This window comes from Nuphar pumila, chromosome 11 (assembly GCF_984573655.1).
Source record: "Nuphar pumila chromosome 11, dmNupPumi1.hap1.1, whole genome shotgun sequence".
NCBI lineage: Eukaryota > Viridiplantae > Streptophyta > Magnoliopsida > Nymphaeales > Nymphaeaceae > Nuphar > Nuphar pumila.
In genome coordinates, this window is record NC_143259.1 from 107,472,697 (window position 1) to 107,492,632 (window position 19,936).

The 19,936-nt window shown below is 36.5% G+C and overlaps 1 protein-coding gene and 1 long non-coding RNA gene across 2 annotated transcripts in view; one reads left to right on the forward strand and one right to left on the reverse strand.

The window, feature by feature from the left end:
• The window catches only part of LOC149822734 (putative arabinosyltransferase ARAD1), a 32,953-nt gene extending 15,910 nt beyond the window's left edge, over positions 1–17,043 (reverse strand). Inside the window, exons 1-2 of the mRNA XM_089980358.1 lie at positions 16,237–17,043; positions 1,794–2,159 (exon numbers count right to left, since the gene is read on the reverse strand). Coding sequence (XP_089836484.1) covers positions 1,794–2,159; positions 16,237–17,043 — 1,173 coding nt within the window. The remainder of the gene's footprint in view (positions 1–1,793; positions 2,160–16,236) is intronic.
• Positions 57–1,292, forward strand: LOC149822735 (uncharacterized). Its single transcript, XR_016425731.1, has 2 exons — positions 57–97; positions 184–1,292. It is a non-coding gene; the product is annotated as an uncharacterized LOC149822735 (long non-coding RNA).
• Positions 17,044–19,936: the final 2,893 nt, after the last annotated feature.

Genomic DNA, 19,936 nt, shown 5'->3' on the forward strand with positions numbered 1-19,936 from the left:
GCACGAAAATCCTGAGTTAATGAATTTTGCAATTCGAATTTTAAGTTTGACATACAGTGCATCGGGCTGTGAGAGGAATTGGAGTACTTTCTCATTGGTTTGTGACTTTGTATTTTATTTTTGAAATACATTTTTATATGTTTAATTATCTTATATTTGATTATCAATGATTTGAAATTATAGGTGCATACAAAACGAAAAAATAGACTTGAACAAGAGAAGATGAATGCATTGGTTTTTGTAATGTACAATATGAAATTAAGAGAGAGAAATATGAAGAGGAGGGCTACCAAAGACCTTATATGTCTAGAGCATATAGACTTAGACGATGAGTGGATTGTGGAGAAGGAAGATCTAGTGTTGCCAAGTGATCCCAATTGGTTGGAGGATTCATGGTTGGATCCGAACTTCAACATAAATGCGATTGAGCATGTGCCTATTGAAAAAGTCACTTCACCTCATGTTTCACAAAGTGGTTCTAGGCAAGACATGTCTTCAAGAGATCGAGGTAAAGTTATATTCCTTTTACCTAGCTATGAATATAAATGTATTTTTTTAATTATATAACATAAATATTTAATACATGATTTTTTATTGAAGAAAAAAGAAAAGCAAAAGAAGTAATTTAGGACGTGGATGAAGAAAGTGTAGATGATGAAGAGTCAGAGAATGAAGATGAAGAAGAACCTATTTATATGGATTCTTCAAATGATGATATTGAAGACTTAAATATTGATGATGACAAGACACAACAAGAGCCTAGGCCCTAATTCATATCATAGAGCTATTGACCATTTATATGTTTTTTGGGACTTTCAGTTGTAATTGTGAATGTTAACACTCTCATTTTGAAGAATTCTGGACAAATACATTAACATTTGGTTGTTAATGTTAACATGCATTTTTTAATTATGACATGATGTTGTTAGTGTTAATATGCATTTTGTTGTTAATGTTAGTTTTTTATTGAATGAATGCTCATATTTATGCAATTAGATACTTATATAGATCAAGTTGTTGCATTAATATTACTTTTACATGTTAATCTCATATTTTTTCGTATTTATTTGAGATTTTTTATTTCGTGTTGGTTGGCGCTTCATCAATAAAGCATTTCTTATTTATTTATAAATTTAGATAATTTTTATAGTTTTTTTTAAGTTTAAAAAAAATTTGAGGCTTACGCTTTGCGCTTCGAGGCTTACGCCTCACCTCAGATTTTGGTGGAGCGCCTCGCTACGCCTCAACGCTTTTAACAACACTGCATACATGTAAACAACAAAAATAAAAAGGAAAAAAGAAAAAAATGAAGAAAAAGGAAGAGAGTGGAGGGGGTGACAGGAGGAAGAAGAAGAAAAAATAAAAAAACAAGAAAAAAAAGAAAAGGAGAAAAAGGAAGAAGAATAAAGAGAAGGCGGAGGGGTGAAAGGAGGAAGAAGAAAAAGAGAAAAAAAGAAAAGCAAAAGAAGAAGAAAAAATGAGAGAACAAAAAGAAAGCTTTTGGGGCAGAAGGAAAAAGAATAAAAAAAAAGAGTTTTTTTTTTAAAATGACAACTATGTCCCTAAGGCCTAGGTGGGGACAACCTACATTCTGCCTAGGTGCCGCTTTTGAAAACTAAGTTATTCACATTTGAAATTTAACTGGCAGTCACTATATAGAGTACATACACTAGAAACAACACCTTCGTAAATGTAAAATTAATCAAAAGACAAGTTCTCACTACTGCTATTAGGTAAATTTAAGCAACAAAGATCAAAGAAAAGACATGTTTTAGGGGAAAAGGAGTATTTACCAGTTTAAGCTCTCTCTGATATTCCAAAATCCTCTCTGAACTAATCCCTCTCAACATTGTAACCAAGTATCCTCGCTGTACAGCTTTCTCGGAGTTGATAAATATAGCAATTTTTGTGTAATCAATCACATCCTCAAAAGGCAACTCAATATCGTCACTAACAATAACAGGAACACACAAGCTCACTATGGCATCAAACAGTCTGCATGCTGAAGGTGTATCTCCAGCAGGGTGTAGACAGAACTTGGAAGAATGCATCCCTTGTGTAGCCATGCGCCGGCTTTCTCTGGATTGTGTCCCATGTTTTATTACAACATCTTTCTCCACTTCCAATATTTGAAAAAGCATATCACGAACTTTCCCCCCCTATAAATATTCCAAGTAGAGGACAAAAATCAATTCAAATTAGCCATAGCATTGCCATACTATATTTTTGTATTCTGATGAGCATGCACTCGGATTGCTAGTATGCTTTTGACATGATTTAGTGAGAAGAAGCAAGCACTAGTGACTTTTAATGGACAAAAATGAAAGTTGAACAAGTACAGAAGCTGACAAATCATTATAAGTGTGCTGCTAGAGAACAAAGCTACAAACAAGTGAACATGGAGCACATAAAAAGCAGCTCATTTTGATGCAAAGCAAAATGAATTGTAGAAACCATTCCATCTCTCCAAGTATAATAAAGAGGGCTCTCTTTGCTTGTTCATCAAGATTACTCTTCTAGTAGAAGTCACTCCATAGTTTCTTTCATTTGCAATTCTTATTATGAGGAAGCCTAGTTTCAAACAGCAGGGGAACATTTTGTCAACTCCACAAATTATTGCTTCTCTTCAGAGAACTTCTGGTTGTCAGCTAAAGTTCTCTCTTTTTCAAAGCCCTCTGTGATCCATGCAGGATTTAAGATTGCAATTTTCTGTTAGCCCATAAGGATCCTATTCCATGGCTGTCTGCTTCAGTGCAAGAATTAATTAATTAAAGCACCCTAAATATTCATACTACTAGATACTGTTAAGTTGTACATGTATATATATATATATATATGTATTTTTATACATACATATATATATTTTGTTCATATTGTACATATATACATATATATATATATGTGTGTGTGTGTGTGTGTGTGTGTGTGTGTGTGTGCGTATTTTATTTATAATGATGTAATAGGTAAATACCCATTAGAGGTATTTTGGTCATTTCAGTCCTTGTAATAGGTTGTACCCATTAGGGGGACATTAATACTTTTACTTTATTCTTTTCTTTTTATCATTTTCTGTTTTTATAGGGACTATTTGGTCAAATACCAAATAGAGTTGGGTTCTTTTTTGACTAGTCAATAGCGCTATTGATACGACAACTATATTTTTCCAACATCTCTATTGTGGTCTCCCTCTCTCTTGTATGTGTATAAATAGGGGCTTTTATCCCCTTTCATTTTTTAATGCTTCTCTTAAGCATTCATGCTCAATAAGATGAATATTTTTTATGTTTTGTATTTTTCTCTTTAGTTTTGTAATGTCTTGAATGCACTTAGTGCTTCTGTTGTGCCTTTGGGGTCTTGTATTGTCCCTTAGTTGGACTTATGTACGTGTATGTGCACTTTGTGTTTATGATCTCGTAAGCCCTTGGAAGCCTTTAGTTTGCATTTCCGCATATTTCATTACATGGTATCAGAGCCACGAAATCCTTCTCGGTATTTTGCCTCTTCTGGGTCTTAGGATTATTTTGTTTGAGTTCGTGTTTCGTGAAGGATTCATGATCATTGTATAGCTTGGATTCAAGGAAAATCTTGACCCGGTATGTATCTTATATCTTTAAGTGTTACTTGTGTTATCTATCTCATGCATTATGCACGAGAAAACACTCATTTTTTCTATCTTTGAGAAATTATTTGTTATTTTTATAAAAAACTAAAATCTTTAAATGTTTAAAAAAAAATAATGTTGGATTTATTTTTATTAAATATTTTATAAGGTTTATAATATTTGTTTGATCTTGTGAAATTATATATGTATGCTTTTATGAGATCTAGTTTGAATCTTAGTTTTTCAAAACTTGCTTTATTTGATATGTACTGTAAAACCCGTAATTTTTAAGGATTATTAATAAATAAAGAACTCGTTTTTTTATCTCCAAATTAGAAATGTGTTTTTAGCTTTTGAATTTCATTTATTTATTTATTACATATTCATTTGTTCATTCAAACCAATCAGGGTATAATTTGCATTTATAGAACTATTTTGGGCTATAAATCACTATATATATATATTATATTTAAATATATTTTTTATGGAGTTTGTAAATTATTTGAGGGTATTTGTGTGTTATTTGGCTCTTGGTAATGATTTATAGGGTAATTTGCTATTTTTGGCTAATCTTGTTATAATTGGCATTTTTTTAGTTGTTGGCATTTGCGATCGCACAAGAAGGGTTCGTTGTATTGCTTGGGTAGCGGTCTTTGCGGACTTCAAAACTCCTTGGTCTTTTGAGTTTCGATTCATTGTTCTTCACATTATTAAGGTAAGATACCTTAACTGAACTTATAGAGAGCATGTTTAGGCAATAATTGTGTAAGCATAATGTTGCACTGAATATCTAAATGAAATGCAAATACAAGTTATCCTCACACACTTCACTTAGTTGTGGATATCTAGGACTCTTGTGATTGTAGTTCGGAGATCATGCTTGTCATGATTGTAGTTAGAAGAATATGGAGTGTGTTTGCTTCAGGTACACCTGTGTGCGGGTTTGAATGTTTGTGCACTTATGAATGTATAATATGTACGCAATGTGTGTCATCATACTTTGGTTTGCGCATACTATATTGTTTTGTATGTTTGTATGAATTTGATACATAGTGCACATATAACTACTATGAATATGTATAAGTCTTGTTCGATGCATATTGTGAATGTTATATATATTGTCTTGTCATATGATGGACTCATTTATTCTTGTATAGAAGAATGCATGCGAATGTTATAAATTGTTTTGAACTTGTATATCTTGTTTGATTGAGAAATATATGCATATGATGTACGGCAGGATAGTCAATGAGATTTTGACCAACCCTTACACAATTATATCTAAAGTGATATATCGATTCATGTGGTGAAAAATGCATATGACTTTTATCGTGTGTGCAAATCTCGAACAACGTAAAAGTTATGTATGTTGAGGTTTAGTTGCTTCGTATTATGAAATGTGCATATTCACGTATGCATGCATAGAACTCATGTTTTGTTTACGCAAGCTTCGAGGTTCAATTTACGAAGTGCAATGTTCTTTGTGACGATGATATGATGCGTAGGATGATATGCTTATGTATGATATAATTTAAATGCCACGTGAAATGAAATTATGAATGCATGCGATAAATGTTTAAGTTCAATAGTGAACTTTGGTTCATGAAGTCTTATTGGTTAAACGTGTGATTTTATAATTTTAATGTCATATAAAGTGATGTATGATGTGATGCTTTGATTGTATACATGCTTATGTTCGTGTTGATGGCTATCGACCCTGAGAGTGGTCAATTGTATTGATGCATGTATCACAATAGTTTTCATTGGATATGGTACCCATTGAGGAACTGTTCCCAAAAGATTCTTTGTGAGGGTGTGCATGGCAGATCAGGTAATTCGGCTAGAGCGGTAAGTCTCTATGAGGAAGTGCATTGTCCAAGAGCGGGTAGCCCGTGAAGACGGTATATTCCTGTGAAGAATAAATGAAATGTTATGATGAATTGTGATGATCTTTTGAGTTGATTGAGATATCCAATTATGAATCTATAGATTTAGTTTTTCTATTATAGCATGATTATATATTGAACTCAGATATGATAATCAGATCTTTATTAATTTCAGATCTTGATATGAGGTTATGATTGTGACGCTTTAGTGTATAGGTGAATAACACATCACACCTACAAATGACTAGTTTTGACTTATTAGGTGAATGATACATCATGCCTACATAGTTTCATTGCAAATGATTGCATTATGATTGTCTGAGTAAATATATCATACTTATGTATCATGATTGATGTGTATCATGAATATCTAACTAAATTACTTATAAGGTATGTGCGTGTGTTTCACGTTGGAATGGTCAAATGTGATTTGACTTATAGTTTATAAGAATTATGAATGCATATAAAAATGATGCAATGATCTGAATGTCTTAGATGCATCTCTCTATATATATATATATTTATATATTTATACGATGACTTGTATGACTTGAATGCATATAGATTATGCTTTATTACGTGAGTTAAAGTTGAATAGAATATTAAGTGATGAAATGCTTTATGTTCGAATGCTTGAAATGAATGACTCATAGGACGTTGTTCCCTTGTTTATCACTTGACGATTGATGAATAATATATCTTTACCTTTAAATGCTTGATATGTTTTCTTTAAGTATGAGTTTGGGTTGCTTTACCAGACTTTAGCGAGTTTGACCCCGTTTTATGGAGGACAGGTAATGCAGGTAAAATATGATGAGTAGTTGGAGCGAAGGGCTGGTCGAGCTGCATCATCGAGGGTCTACTCTTACCTTGCGATCTTGGTATTCATGATTTTTTGTTTTAAGTACTTGATCACGTAGAGACTGAAGTATTGTTTTCATACTCTGATTTGCAATGAAATTAAAACTCTTCATATTTCAGTCTTATATTGTACGTGGTTTGAAATGTGTATATCCCGTACATTTTGATTTGATTGTTATCTTCAGTGTAACCGCGCCCAAAGTCTTAACCGTTTTTAAAAATTGTTTCCGCGTTATAAGATCTGATTTACTTATACTTATAAAAAAAATGGTCTCGAAATTTCAATATTTAAACTATAATTAAGGTTAAAATTTTTGGGGCGTTACAATTGGTATCAGAGCAGTTTGGTAACAGTGGCCACGAGATGCGAGTAAGACGACCGTCGCAAGTATGGTATTCGTTTTTAAATTTTGTAGATGCAGATATATGAAAGGTGTCAATATTAAATGTGAAAGATCTGTATGATTTGTGATGTTTGAAATGTTGTTGATGTTAACCTAAAAATTGTAATGAAAAGAGGCGGAAGCACCAATAGAGCAAATGTCACTCTTAAAGAGTAACCACTAAAGCCAAGAACACAAACACCAAATGTGCACACACAAAACTCTCAAATATGGAAATGACTTAAAGTCATAAGTTGGATTTTATTGAAGAAGAGAAGAGAGAGGGGTATAAAACCCATACATGAGAAGGAGAACACCTCCTCTATTTATAGAGGAGGGAGGCTCTAAAGAAGAGACTACAAGGGGGCTCCCTTGTAGTCGTTGGGAGCTCCAACGGTCAGAAATATGACCGTTGGGGCCCCAACGACTACAAGAGTGGGGCCCCTTGTGGTCATCCTAAAGTGAAAAAATAAAAAGACAAAAAAGTAAAAAGCAAAAAGGAAAAAAGGAAAAAGATAAAAAAGAAAAAGAAAGGTACAATGACAGAATTACAATAATACCCCTATCGGGTATTTCAATAAATTAGAATATGTATATATATACATATATGTATACATATACTTGTATATATACGAATGTATATATACAAGTATATGTATATATATATATATATATGTATATATTTTAACACGCCCCCTCAAACTTTACGGGGAGAAGACCGAAAGTTTGCTAAGGAGAAACATGAATCGTGGAGTTGGGAGCGCCTTGGTGAAGAAGTCAGCTAGTTGATGCTCTGAAGTAACAAATGGTAATGAGATAGTCCCTCTGAGGTATTCGTCTCGAACATAATGGCAGTCCATTTCAATATGCTTGGTCCGCTCATGAAAGGTGTGATTACTAGCAATGTAAATCACACTTTTGTTGTCACAGCAGAGCTTGGTGGGAGTAGAAATGGGGACGCCCATGTCAGCAAGGAGACTTCTGAGCCATACGATTTCCATAGTTGTCATTGCCATGGCCCGATATTCAGCTTCAGTGGATGACAGTGAGACCTTCTGTTGTTTCTTGCATCTCCACGAAATGAGGGATTCACCTAAAAAAATACATAGACCGGTTATTGAGATCCGATCATTGGGATTTCCTCCCCAGTCAGCATCAGTAAAAGCAGTTAAGTCAAGAGAGGAGGAAGAGGATAAGAAGAGTCCTTTGGATATAGTATTTTTGATATATCTGACAATTCTTAATACGGCTGCCATATGAACTGAAGTAGGTGCATGCTGAAACTGGCTTACTGCATGAACCGCATGAGCAATGTCAGGACGTGTGATGGATAGATAAGTGAGAGATCCGATTAATTGACGGTAGGGGGTTGGATCCTCGAGAAGAACACTATCTTCAAGTCTCGGCTTTGCATTAATGACTTCAGGAGTCTCAACTTTCTTTTCATCAGATATTCCTGACTTGGCACAAATTTCAGCAGCTAATTTCATCTGAGATAAGATGTATCCTCGCGGGGAATAAGCCACTTCAATCCCTAAAAAATATCTCAAATAACCAAGGTCAGACATATCAAAAGTTTCTTTTAACATGGTCTTTACATTATCTACTCCCTTTTTGTCATTCCCAGTGATGATCATATCATCAACATATAGCAGAAGCATAATAATGGAGTCACCTGTCCTTTTAACAAAAAGAGCAGTGTCAGTATAACAAGAAGAAAAACCTAAATTTATTAATACATTACTAAACCTATCATACCAAGCTTTAGGAGCTTGCTTAAGACCATATAAGGCCTTTTTTAATTTCAAAATTTTTCCATTTAAATCCATACCCGGAGGCGGTTCCATATACACTTCTTCATTTAAATTACCATTCAAAAAGGCATTTTTGACATCTAGTTGAAAGATTGGCCATTTTTTAACTGCGGCTATAGCAATAAGAGCTCGAACACTAGTCATTCGAGCAACGGGGGCAAAGGTTTCATCATAATCTACCCCATACTCATGGGCATATCCCTTGGCTACCAACCTAGCCTTATATCTTTCCAATGAACCATCACTCTTAGTTTTCACTTTAAAAACCCATCTACATCCAATGGGTTTCTTGTTATTGGGAGGATCAATGATTTCCCAAGTTTGTGCCTTTTTAAGGGCATTAAGTTCAAGTTGCATAGCATCATTCCAATGAGCATATTGCTTAGCATCATTGTAATGAGATGGTTCATGAAAGGAGTGAAGAGCAAGTAGACATGCTCGAAAATTAGGCGAAAAAGAGTCATAAGAAACAAATCTATTTGGTATTTTAGAAATCCGATTTGACCTTCTTTGAGAAATCTCTTCGATGGAGTCATTTTGGGAAAATCTTTCAAGGGCACAAGGAGGATTCCTTTCATTCCTTCTAGAGTAGACTTGTATTTGTCTTGAAACATTTTGTTCTAAGTTTTGATCATCGCTTGGATGTTCAACAAGATCTTCACTAAGGGATTCATTAGGATCAATATGATCATCTTTAGGCAATAAGTCAAATAAGAATGAATAATCAATATTTTCATTTGGTTGGTGCGAAAAACCACTTTCCTCTTCAAGGAATGTGACATCTTTAGAGATATAAAGCTTGTTTTTAAGTATGTCAAAACATCGATATCCTTTTTGTTTTTCGCCATATCCTAAAAAAATGCATTCAATAGCCCTAGGGGAAAGTTTATCATTCTTGTGGGTTAAAACAAAACATTTACATCCAAAAATTCTTAGTCTTTTATAATCGGGAGACATATTGTAAAGTTTTTCAAATGGAGAAAGATTTTTCAAGGAGGACGAAGGAGTTCTATTGATAAGATATGAAGAGGTTAGAACCGCTTCGGCCCAAAAAGATTTTGGAATGTTTCTTGAGATTAATAACGTTCTTGTAGTCTCTATTATGTGCCTATGCTTTCTTTCCGCAAGGCCATTTTGTTGCGGAGTGTTGGGGCAAGAACGTTGGTGAAAAATTCCATTTTCTTTCAAATAGGTTTGAAAATCATTGGACATATATTCGCCTCCCGAATCGGATCTAAGAATAGATAGATTTCCCAAAAATTGGTTTTTGACCATTGCATGAAATTCTTTAAAGAAAGAAAAAACTTCGGATTTACGACTTAGGAAGTAAATCCATGTGAATCGAGTAAAATCATCAATAAATACCACGTAATACGAAAAACCACCTTTAGACAAAATAGGGGAAGGTCCCCACACATCGGAATGAATAAGTTCAAATGGCCGAGTGGTAAAGTAACTTCTTTGTGAAAATGGAATAGCTTTAGATTTTCCAAAAATGCAATCTTTACAAGTCATGTGATTGTCTTTACAAGTATTGTTCAAAAACGGAAAAAGAGACATTTTTACAAAATTTGGATGGCCAAGTCTCTCATGCCATATTCCAATACTTTTGTCCTTTACAAGATTGCACGATGGCTTAGATGGAAGAGTCAAAAAATCCATAAAATAGAGGTCACCCCTTCTATGGCCTTGCCCAATCAGCTTCCCTGACTGGAGATCCTGCACGGTGCAATCCTTGGGTGAGAAAGAGACTTGGCATCCATGATCGGTAATTTGAGATACGGAAAAAAAGTTTAAATTTATTTTAGGAACGATTCTTACTTTAGGAACAAAAAAGTTTTTAAAATTAAGAGATCCAATACTTTCAATTTTTAATGATGTACCATCGGCCGTTGAAACACAAGAAGATATAGGTCCGGAAAAAATATTTGAAAGAGAATTTTTATGAGATGTCATATGAAAAGAAGCACCGGAGTCTAGTATCCACATACCTGGAGGAGATGAAGAGTAGGCAATGGCGGCCCCGGATGTTGAAGGAGAAGCCTTGAGTAGATGTTGGAGAACTTCGGAGATGTGATTTAGAGTTTCTTTGATATCTCCTTCTTTGGTGCTTTCTTCCTTCTTTGGAGAATCTTCTCCAACCGCGGCAACTTTTCCTTTAAGCTTTGGGCAAACCGGTCTTATGTGCCCCGGTTCATTACAATAATGCCATATAATCCCCTTTCTAGGTCCATAGTTATTTTTGTTAAAGTGGGGAGGTCTATATGCTTTAACATTAGATCCGGGCCTAGTAACGGCCAAAACATCATCACTCTTAATGCTCAAACCAAGTCGAGTCTCTTCTTGACATATCTCGGCAAGGGCATCTTCAATAGGTAGGGCTTTGCTTCTATGGAGAAGAGATGCCCTTACTTGTTCAAATTCCGGGCGAAGTCCATGAAGGAATTGAAAAAAGTGCTCCTTTTCAATTTGTTCCCTTCTTAGCTCAATATCTTGTGGAGCAACCCACTTAGGCTCAAGAAGAGCAAGCTCATCCCAAAGGGGGGTTAGAGAGCTAAAGTAGTCCCGGACACTCATGTCCATTTGTTTGGTAGAACGGATTTTCTCTTGACAAAAAAATTATCGAGCAAGATCCTTTTGGGTATAAATACCCTTAAGGAAAAACCAAGCCTCATTGGCCCTTCTAAATTTGGCAATATTAGCACAATTTTTAAGATCTACATTGTTCATAAACCATGCCAAAATTTTGGCGTGGTTACTTTCCCAATCCTCGATTTTGGATTGATGTTCATTAATGGCTTTGATGCGCTCATCGCCATCTAAAGCCTTCTCAATCTCATTTTCAATTTTGGTGAGAACAAGAGAGGGTTCGGGAGTAGTTCCCATAACAAAACCCCAAAGTTTCTTACCTCTTAGGTGATTTTCCATAGCGGAGGCCCACATGAGGTAGTTGGACCCATTTAGCTTAAAAGAGAGCTCCACTTTAGAGTCACGTTCCATCGGCACCAAATATTCTTCTCTTCTTCAAAAACTTTGAGAGGCACGCGTTCCAAGATGATAAAAGAGAAGCCCAATCACCAACCGAGCTCTGATACCATGTAATGAAAAGAGGCGGAAGCACCAATAGAGCAAATGTCACTCTTAAAGAGTAACCACTAAAGCCAAGAACACAAACACCAAATGTGCACACACAAAACTCTCAAATATGGAAATGACTTAAAGTCATAAGTTGGATTTTATTGAAGAAGAGAAGAGAGAGGGGTATAAAACCCATACATGAGAAGGAGAACACCTCCTCTATTTATAGAGGAGGGAGGCTCTAAAGAAGAGACTACAAGGGGGCTCCCTTGTAGTCGTTGGGAGCTCCAACGGTCAGAAATATGACCGTTGGGGCCCCAACGACTACAAGAGTGGGGCCCCTTGTGGTCATCTTAAAGTGAAAAAATAAAAAGACAAAAAAGTAAAAAGTAAAAAGCAAAAAGGAAAAAGGAAAAAGGAAAAAGGAAAAAGATAAAAAAGAAAAAGAAAGGTACAATGACAGAATTACAATAATACCCCTATCGGGTATTTCAATAAATTAGAATATGTATATATATACATATATGTATACATATACTTGTATATATACGAATGTATATATATAAGTATATGTATATATATATATGTATATATTTTAACAAAAATATGCCTGAGACTCATATTTATTTTGTGATCTTTTCTTCGCCCAGAAGCGACGCGTCACACCGGCGCCCGGGTGTGGTGTCAAATAAGCAAGGGTTCCCTCACTTTGTTGGACGAGTGGGGGTAAAGAAGATAGTTCAAGACCATAAAATTAGGTTAGCCACTTGGAACATAAGGTCTTTAACTGGTAAGTTGGTAGAGTTAGTAGATGTTATGTGTAGGCAAAAGATTGATATTTTATGTCTATAAGAGACCAAATGGGTAGGTGAGAAAGCAAAAGTGATAGAACCTTGGGGATATAAGATTTGGTATACAGGAATAAATAGGAATAGAAATGGAGTAGGGATTGTTATAAGTCGTGAGTTTATAGATAATGTAGTTGATGTCCGTAGGAATGGTGATAGGATTTTACTTATTAAATTAGTATTAGGTACGGATATTATTAATATTATTAGTGTTTATGCACCTCAAGTAGGTTTAGATGATTTCATTAAGCGTCAATTGTGGGAAGATTTAGATGGAGTAGTACAAGGGATATCTTATGGAGAAAAGCTTTTCATCGGCGGTGACCTTAATGGACATGTAGGCATTAGTAGGGATGGATTTGAGAGTATCCATGGAGACTATGGTATAGGAGAAAGAAACGAAAGTGGAGAAAGGATTTTAGATTTTGGTTTGTCATATGATATGATCTTAGCCAACACTTGGTTTAGGAAGAGGGAGTCTCACCTAGTAACATTTAAAAGTGGGGTTAATACGAGTCAGATAGATTTTTTCCTACTTAGAAAGAGAGCTAGGGGTTGTTGCATCGATTGTAAGGTTATACCGGGAGAAAGTATAGCAACACAACATAGAGTCTTAATTTTAGATCTTAGATTTAGAAAATGCCGCAAAAGGGATAGACATAGGATAGATCCTAAAATTAAGTGGGGGGCACTGAAATGAGCTAAACAAGGAATGCTTGTAGAGCAGGTAGTTAAGGAAACTGATTGGTGTCTCGAGGAGGATTGAGAATCAATGTGGAATAAGATAGTGGGTTGCATGAGAAAGGTGGCTAAGGAGGTATATTGGGTGAGTCTAAATTCCATTCAGAATCAATCTTAAATATCTTTAATTGCATGTTGGATATATATATGTTGAATATATTTAAGATTTGTTCCACATTGGTTGTCTTGAGTGTTTTGCATGAATTTAATTAATCTATGATTATTGTAAACTCCCTTGAGTGCTTACATGTCATATTTTGCTTAGTATAATTAATGAGTGGAATCTTATTTGAAATGTTTACCCAATATTTTGAGACATTATTGCTAAATTGTTTATTATTATTGATATTTTATGTCTAATATATGTTCAGAATTTATGTTTTCTTGAAAAATATGCTGCTGTTATGATTATGGTTGTCTAATTGTGAAATTCTTAAAAATTGATTTTGAAGTATATTTCTTGTGTTTATCTTAATGGTGTACCTTGCTTGAATCATTCCCTTTGTTTGTTTGTTTTTTTAACTTTTGGTAATCACACTATAAGTTAGAGGGAGAGTGTTATAATGTATATTGATATATGAGTGTATACGTATATATTACATATTTTTTAATTGCTTTATTATTGTAATAGGTTTTGCCCATGTAGGGCATTTTGATCATTTTACACATGTAATTTTTAAAATGTATATATTCAATATATATACATGTATCTCTATGTATACATACTTGAGTACGTGGTTCTTTTTTAACTAGTCAACATAGAGTTGACTAGTCAATAGAACTGGAATAGTCCAACAACTAGAAATAGAGCTGTTGGAACAGTCCAACAACTCTATTTCTAATTGTTGGACTGGTCCAACAACTCTATTGAGACTACCTCTTGTGTATAAATAGGGGTAAAAACCCTCATTTGTTTTTAATGCTTTTTTAAGCATTCTAACTCCTTTGTGAGTTTATTATGAATACAATGTTATTATTTTTATTGTTGTTCTTGTTCTTGTGCCTTAGTGCATTGTATTGCCTATAGTGACTGCTTGTATTGCCTATGTTGGCTCTTTGTATTGTTCCTTAGAGGACTTGTGCATGTGCACTTTGTGTTTATGTTCTTGTAAGTCCTTGCAGGCTATTGTTTTGTACTTCCACATACTTCAGTACAAGGCAAGAAACCAATTCAGTTTGCAAAGCACCCTAAACATTCATACTACTAGATATTTGCTTTCAAGAAAGGCAAGTAACCAATTCAGTTTGTGACATCCAATATCACACGTTCATATGCACACACACACACACAGACGTGCACATGCACACATATATATAGTCACCAAAATGTGAACTATAGGTAGAACCACAATTTTCACGGATTTTTTGTTCTTTTCTCTTAAATCTAACCTTATGGATGTAATCTACATGCTTGGTTTTTTAAGGTGAGCAGCTCTTGAATCATCCGATTATGATGAATAAGCGAGATTTTTTAAAGGCTTTAAAATCAATGGCTCACAATCTTCATAAATATTCAAGTATTCAAAAAATGTATTCTTTCATCAAAAATACATGATCCAACAATTGATTCCTAGCAAATTTACAATGTGTGGTTGGATTTGCAAAAAAAAATCTTTGGAAATGCCCATATTTCTAGTTTTCATATTCTAGTGACTATATATATATAGTAGCCACAAATATTGGTTTCGGCTATATCTCAGCAAGGCAGTTTCTTGTGATAAGGTTTAGTTGATAAATCTTGAGAAAATCTGGATGTTTAAAAAAATATAAAATAGCATAAATAATAAAATAACATGTTTAGATAATACAGTACACATAAAGTATCTGATAATATCATGATATTATTGCGATATATATAAATTTCTGATGTTTAAACAAAATTGAGAGATTTTTCCTCTTTTTATGAATTTACAGCTATATTGTCACTATATTTTCAAAATATCATGTCTCCATGCATCTTGTGACCCTTCTAAGACATTCTCCCAATGGCAAGTCCCTCTGCATTTAGTTGCTTTTCCATTAAGATCCTCCACCCACCTTTTATAAATCTCAAGTCCCTACAAATTCAAATAGCACAAAGAGGCATGCAGCCATTTCTTCCACTTACAGATAAAAGGAGTAGCTAGCCAAAGCTGCACTTCTTTTCTTAAAGTTTTCTAGAGTGGCTTTCTCTATAGACCATCTGTTCAAATGCCTTCGTGCATAGGTTGGATCCTGATTTTTCCTCTATAGCAAAAGCTAAGGAATTTAACTTTGGCTTCTCTTTTATCCTATGTTACCTAGATATGGATACGGGTGTTGGTATGGTATCGGACATGGGTATGGGGTGTTAAGGCCAAGAAAACTTTATAGTGGGATAGGTATATCTTTGTTTGCGTGTGTGTGTGTGTGTGTGTGTGTGTGTGTGTGTGTGTGTGGCTCACACATGAGCTTTGAACAATGGACTATAAGAAAGATTGTAAGACATATTTGAATGTTGGATTACAAAGAAAGATGGCACCAAACTGGCAACATAATATGTAAGACTAAAAGCAAACAAAATAACAGCATTATATTCCTCCTGTAAATCATAGAGGTTTGAATTGTAATTGTGCATTCATTTCTCCTTTATACTTGTAGGGGCCTGCTTAATCCCAGCTTTAAAATAAGAAAGTGAATATACAGGTGAATCGCATTTAATTTTCGAGACATATCATATGAGGTGCCATCTACACAAAAACAACTTTCAGATGACCATCCTGTGCAATAGTCACAATTGAGAACATATGATTACTACAAGAATTTCCAAGCACAACAATAAGATTAACTAACAGCTACACTCTGAAGACACTGAGGGAATTTGAACTACTTACTACATAACAAAAAATTTAAATAAATATAAAATCCGTGCTATAGCAAACAACTTCAATGAATTTTCACACACGTATATGAAAAGACAATCAAACAGAAAACGAGAAAAAAATTGCTTACCTAAGTTAAATGAAAAAAAATCATCAATTCACACGGTAAAAGATCGATTTTTACCTCTTTCCTATACCTATTACCCATGAAGAAGAGCAAAGAATTCCTCTGCTCAACACCAACATCCCCCTTGAAGGGATTGATCCGGTGTGAGTACGGAAGAACGACATCCTTCACGAAAGATCCCTGGTCGGCTTTCAACCGCCCGAAATCCGAAACCAGAAGAACGCTGTTCTTCACGCGATCGATCACGCGGTAGAGAGCGTTTGGGTCCTGGCAGATGAACACATGATCCCGCCCCAGATTCCTCCTCCAATACGGCAGCCTTTCCAACCACTCCATCAACTCCTCCTGCATCTCCTCGTCGCTATAAACCACACCATTGCCGATCCCCCGGATCGGATTCACCACAAGGCTCAGCGACGAGAAGAAGGGCACGTAGAAGAGGTCGGCCTCCTCGGGGTCGGAAACCCTAACCACGGGAGATTCCGCAGGGCGGGAAGCGTTCAGGAGGTCGGTTAAAAGCCACCACTCAGCACTGTGCTGGTGGCCGGGGTATCGGAGGGCGGAATCGTCGCCGCGGGCGGCGGAATTCAGGGCGTCCCGGGCAAGGAGGTAGCTTTCGATGACGCCGTAGGTGAATTTGCGGGGTAGATCATACAAAAAGATCCGGATGGCAGGGCGGGGAGCGGAGGGATCTCCGGGGAGGAGGAGGCGATCAGGGAGCTCAGTGATGGGATCGGAGTGGTCGGAAAAGGGGGAATTGGGGGGAGAGAGGGTGAGGGTGAGGACGGCGTAGAAGCTGAGGCAGATCAAGGCGGCAGCGACGGTGGGTTTCATCAGATGCTTCCTCCCCATTTCCTTCTTCATCTCCCTTTTGGCCTCTCCCCAAAAACGCACTTAAGGTTTTGACAGCGATCAAAACCACGCCTATGTTTTGGTAATTACAACATTTAATTATTTAATGGCAGCTTTGCAAAAGTGAATTATAGATCTTTTTAATTAACTATAAAAAAAAAAAAAGTTCAAGTGTATTTCTAACGCACAATGACATAGATGACCCTAATTTTTACAACAATACCATAACGAGGCATTTGTTTCCCGTTGTTTTTCGCTTGAAACAACTCGTTTTCACATGAAAATGAGCCATTTCTCACTTTGTAAACAAACACACCTTTTGTGGCCCCCAAAGGGGTTTGGCTTAGTAGGATGGCAGCTTAGGCTGCTAGGCAGGCGGTCTAGGTTCAAATCTCATGGGCATCATCCCTTAGGCTAGCGACTTCTTTAAAGCAAAGGGCGAACACACGGAGTTTTATGCTTGTGATGGTAAGTAGAGGTGGCAAAACCTGACACAACCTGCCAACCCAACCCGCCAACCCGCCTCTTAGGCGGGTTTGGGTTTGGAAAAAATAAACTCGTTTAATAAACGGGTCGACTCGCCTAACCCGTTTATTAAACGGGTCGGGTTCGTGTTAGGGGTATGCCAACCCGCCAACCCGGCTCACCCGTTTAATAAACGGGTTAGGCGGGTGGGTCAACCCGCCATCCTGACCTGCGAACCCGTTTACCCGACCCAACCCATTTATTAAATGAGTTGGTGGGTCATGTCGGGTTACCCGTTTATTAAACGGGCTGGGTTTGTGTTTGCCACAGCCGACCCGTTTAATAAACGGGTCGGGTTCGTGTTGAGGTATGCTGACCTGCCAACCCGACATAATTGTCATGCCTAATGGTAAGTATGTCAGGCAGAGCCAGCACACCTGGCAGCTAGGTCTTTGATCCTGGGGACAGTTTCTGAAGAACAATTTTTATGGGAAAACCACATACTAGCCCCCCTTATACAATAGTGCTACCATTGTGCCTCATACCTCTTCCACCATTGCCCCGACCTGCAGGACCTATCTATCGTCCGCCATTGCCTCCCCTGCCTCATCTCTTCATCTTCATCCATCTTTCTTTTCGTCATCCTGACCTGCAGCATTTCTCCATCATCCTCTGCCTTATCTCTCCATCTTGCTCCATCTTTCCACTTTTGGACAGCCTCTTCTCTCTTCTGCCATCACCCACATCTCTCCATCTTCCTACCTTTGGACATCAAAGTTGCATTTTTACTATTCAGAGTTTTGTATGTGTGGTGTTAGATGTGGTTTTCCCAATGAGGCTCCGCTTGACTGGTAGGAGCAGCTAGTGCACTTTACCTTGTGTTGAGAAGTTGCATGTTCAAAACCCAATGATATAGTTGTATAACTGGTAGGGGTCTGCCTAACCCCAGCTTGCCTTTCAAAAATACAAAAAAGTGTGGTGTCTAGATGTGGTTTTAGCAACATGACTTATGTCTGCCACATGTTTGGTGCAATCTTCTTTGAAACCTATTATAGTTGGAATGCATGTTGCCCTACTAATCATAAAAATTATGTGGTTGAGATTGTTCTTTTTTTTTTCTATCATGGCGTCACCCCGCTAAGTAAGCCAAAGCTTGGCAACTCCTTGGGGTTGAGGGGTAAGCCCTCGGGGTTTTATGCTGATAGGACAGCAACCATAAGTAGGGCAGGCTGATCCAGTGTGGCTAGGTCTATGAGCCTGGGATGGTTTTTCCGAGTAAAAAAAACAAAAAAAAAAACTTGTTCACTTTAGAACTAATGATGTTAAATAGATATAGGTCAAAAAATTGCAAAAACATTCATAGTATCTTGTCAGCATAATCACCAATAACTCATGTTTTGAATTTAATTAAATAGATTGTGTGAATCAAATCAGTGTAATTGGCAGACATGTATGTAGAATGGATTTGCAGGGTTGCTCTTGCTTGTCACTAAGCCTTCTTTAGATTGGCTGACTGTAGAAACATTATTTAAAGTGTAAATGATGTGTGGCAATTTACATTGCTGTTTAAATTTAGAAGATAGAGGTAACATATGCATTCTCTTGGTGCGATTTGAAACTAGGGGTGGCAAAATCTGACCCGACCCGCCAACCTGCTTCTTAGCCGGGTTAGGGTTTGGCTTAAACGGGTTTGTGTCGTAAACGGGTTGACCTACCTAACCTGTTTATTAAACGGGTAGTGTTCGTGTTAGTGTTAGGGGTATGCCAACCCGTTTAATAAACGGGTTAGGCGGGCAGGTCAACCCGTTTACATGAACCTATCAACCCGCAACCCGTTTATATATATATATATATATATATATATATATATATATATATATATATATATATATATATATATATATATATATATACATATATAAAAACTTATCTAACCCTAACTCCTAACTTTACACTTTAGTCACCCACCTAACTCCTTCCTACTCAGCCGTAGCCGACCCGATTGCCACCCTTTTTACCCGATTTGTAGAAAAAAAGTATATGTATTTTTTTTGTGTTTCTAATTGTGTTATTCGAGTTAGACAGGTTATTCGGGTTACTCGGGTCAGTTATCGTGTCTATGTTATCGGGTCGACCTGTTTAATAAACAGGTCGCCGTGTCGTGTAATTGTGTCGTGTCGACCCGACCCGTTTATTAAACGGGTTACCTGTGTCGGGTTACCCGTTTAATAAATGGGTCGTGTTCATGTTTGCCACATCTGACCCGTTTAATAAACGGGTTGTGTTCGTGTTGAGGTATTCTGACCCGCCAACCCGTTAACCCAACCCACCAACCCGCCAACCTGACCCGATTGCCACCCCTATTTGAAACCCAGCTACTTTAAATTTATTCTAGGACCATTTTCTCAATCCAAAACAAATTCAGTTGATTTATAACTCG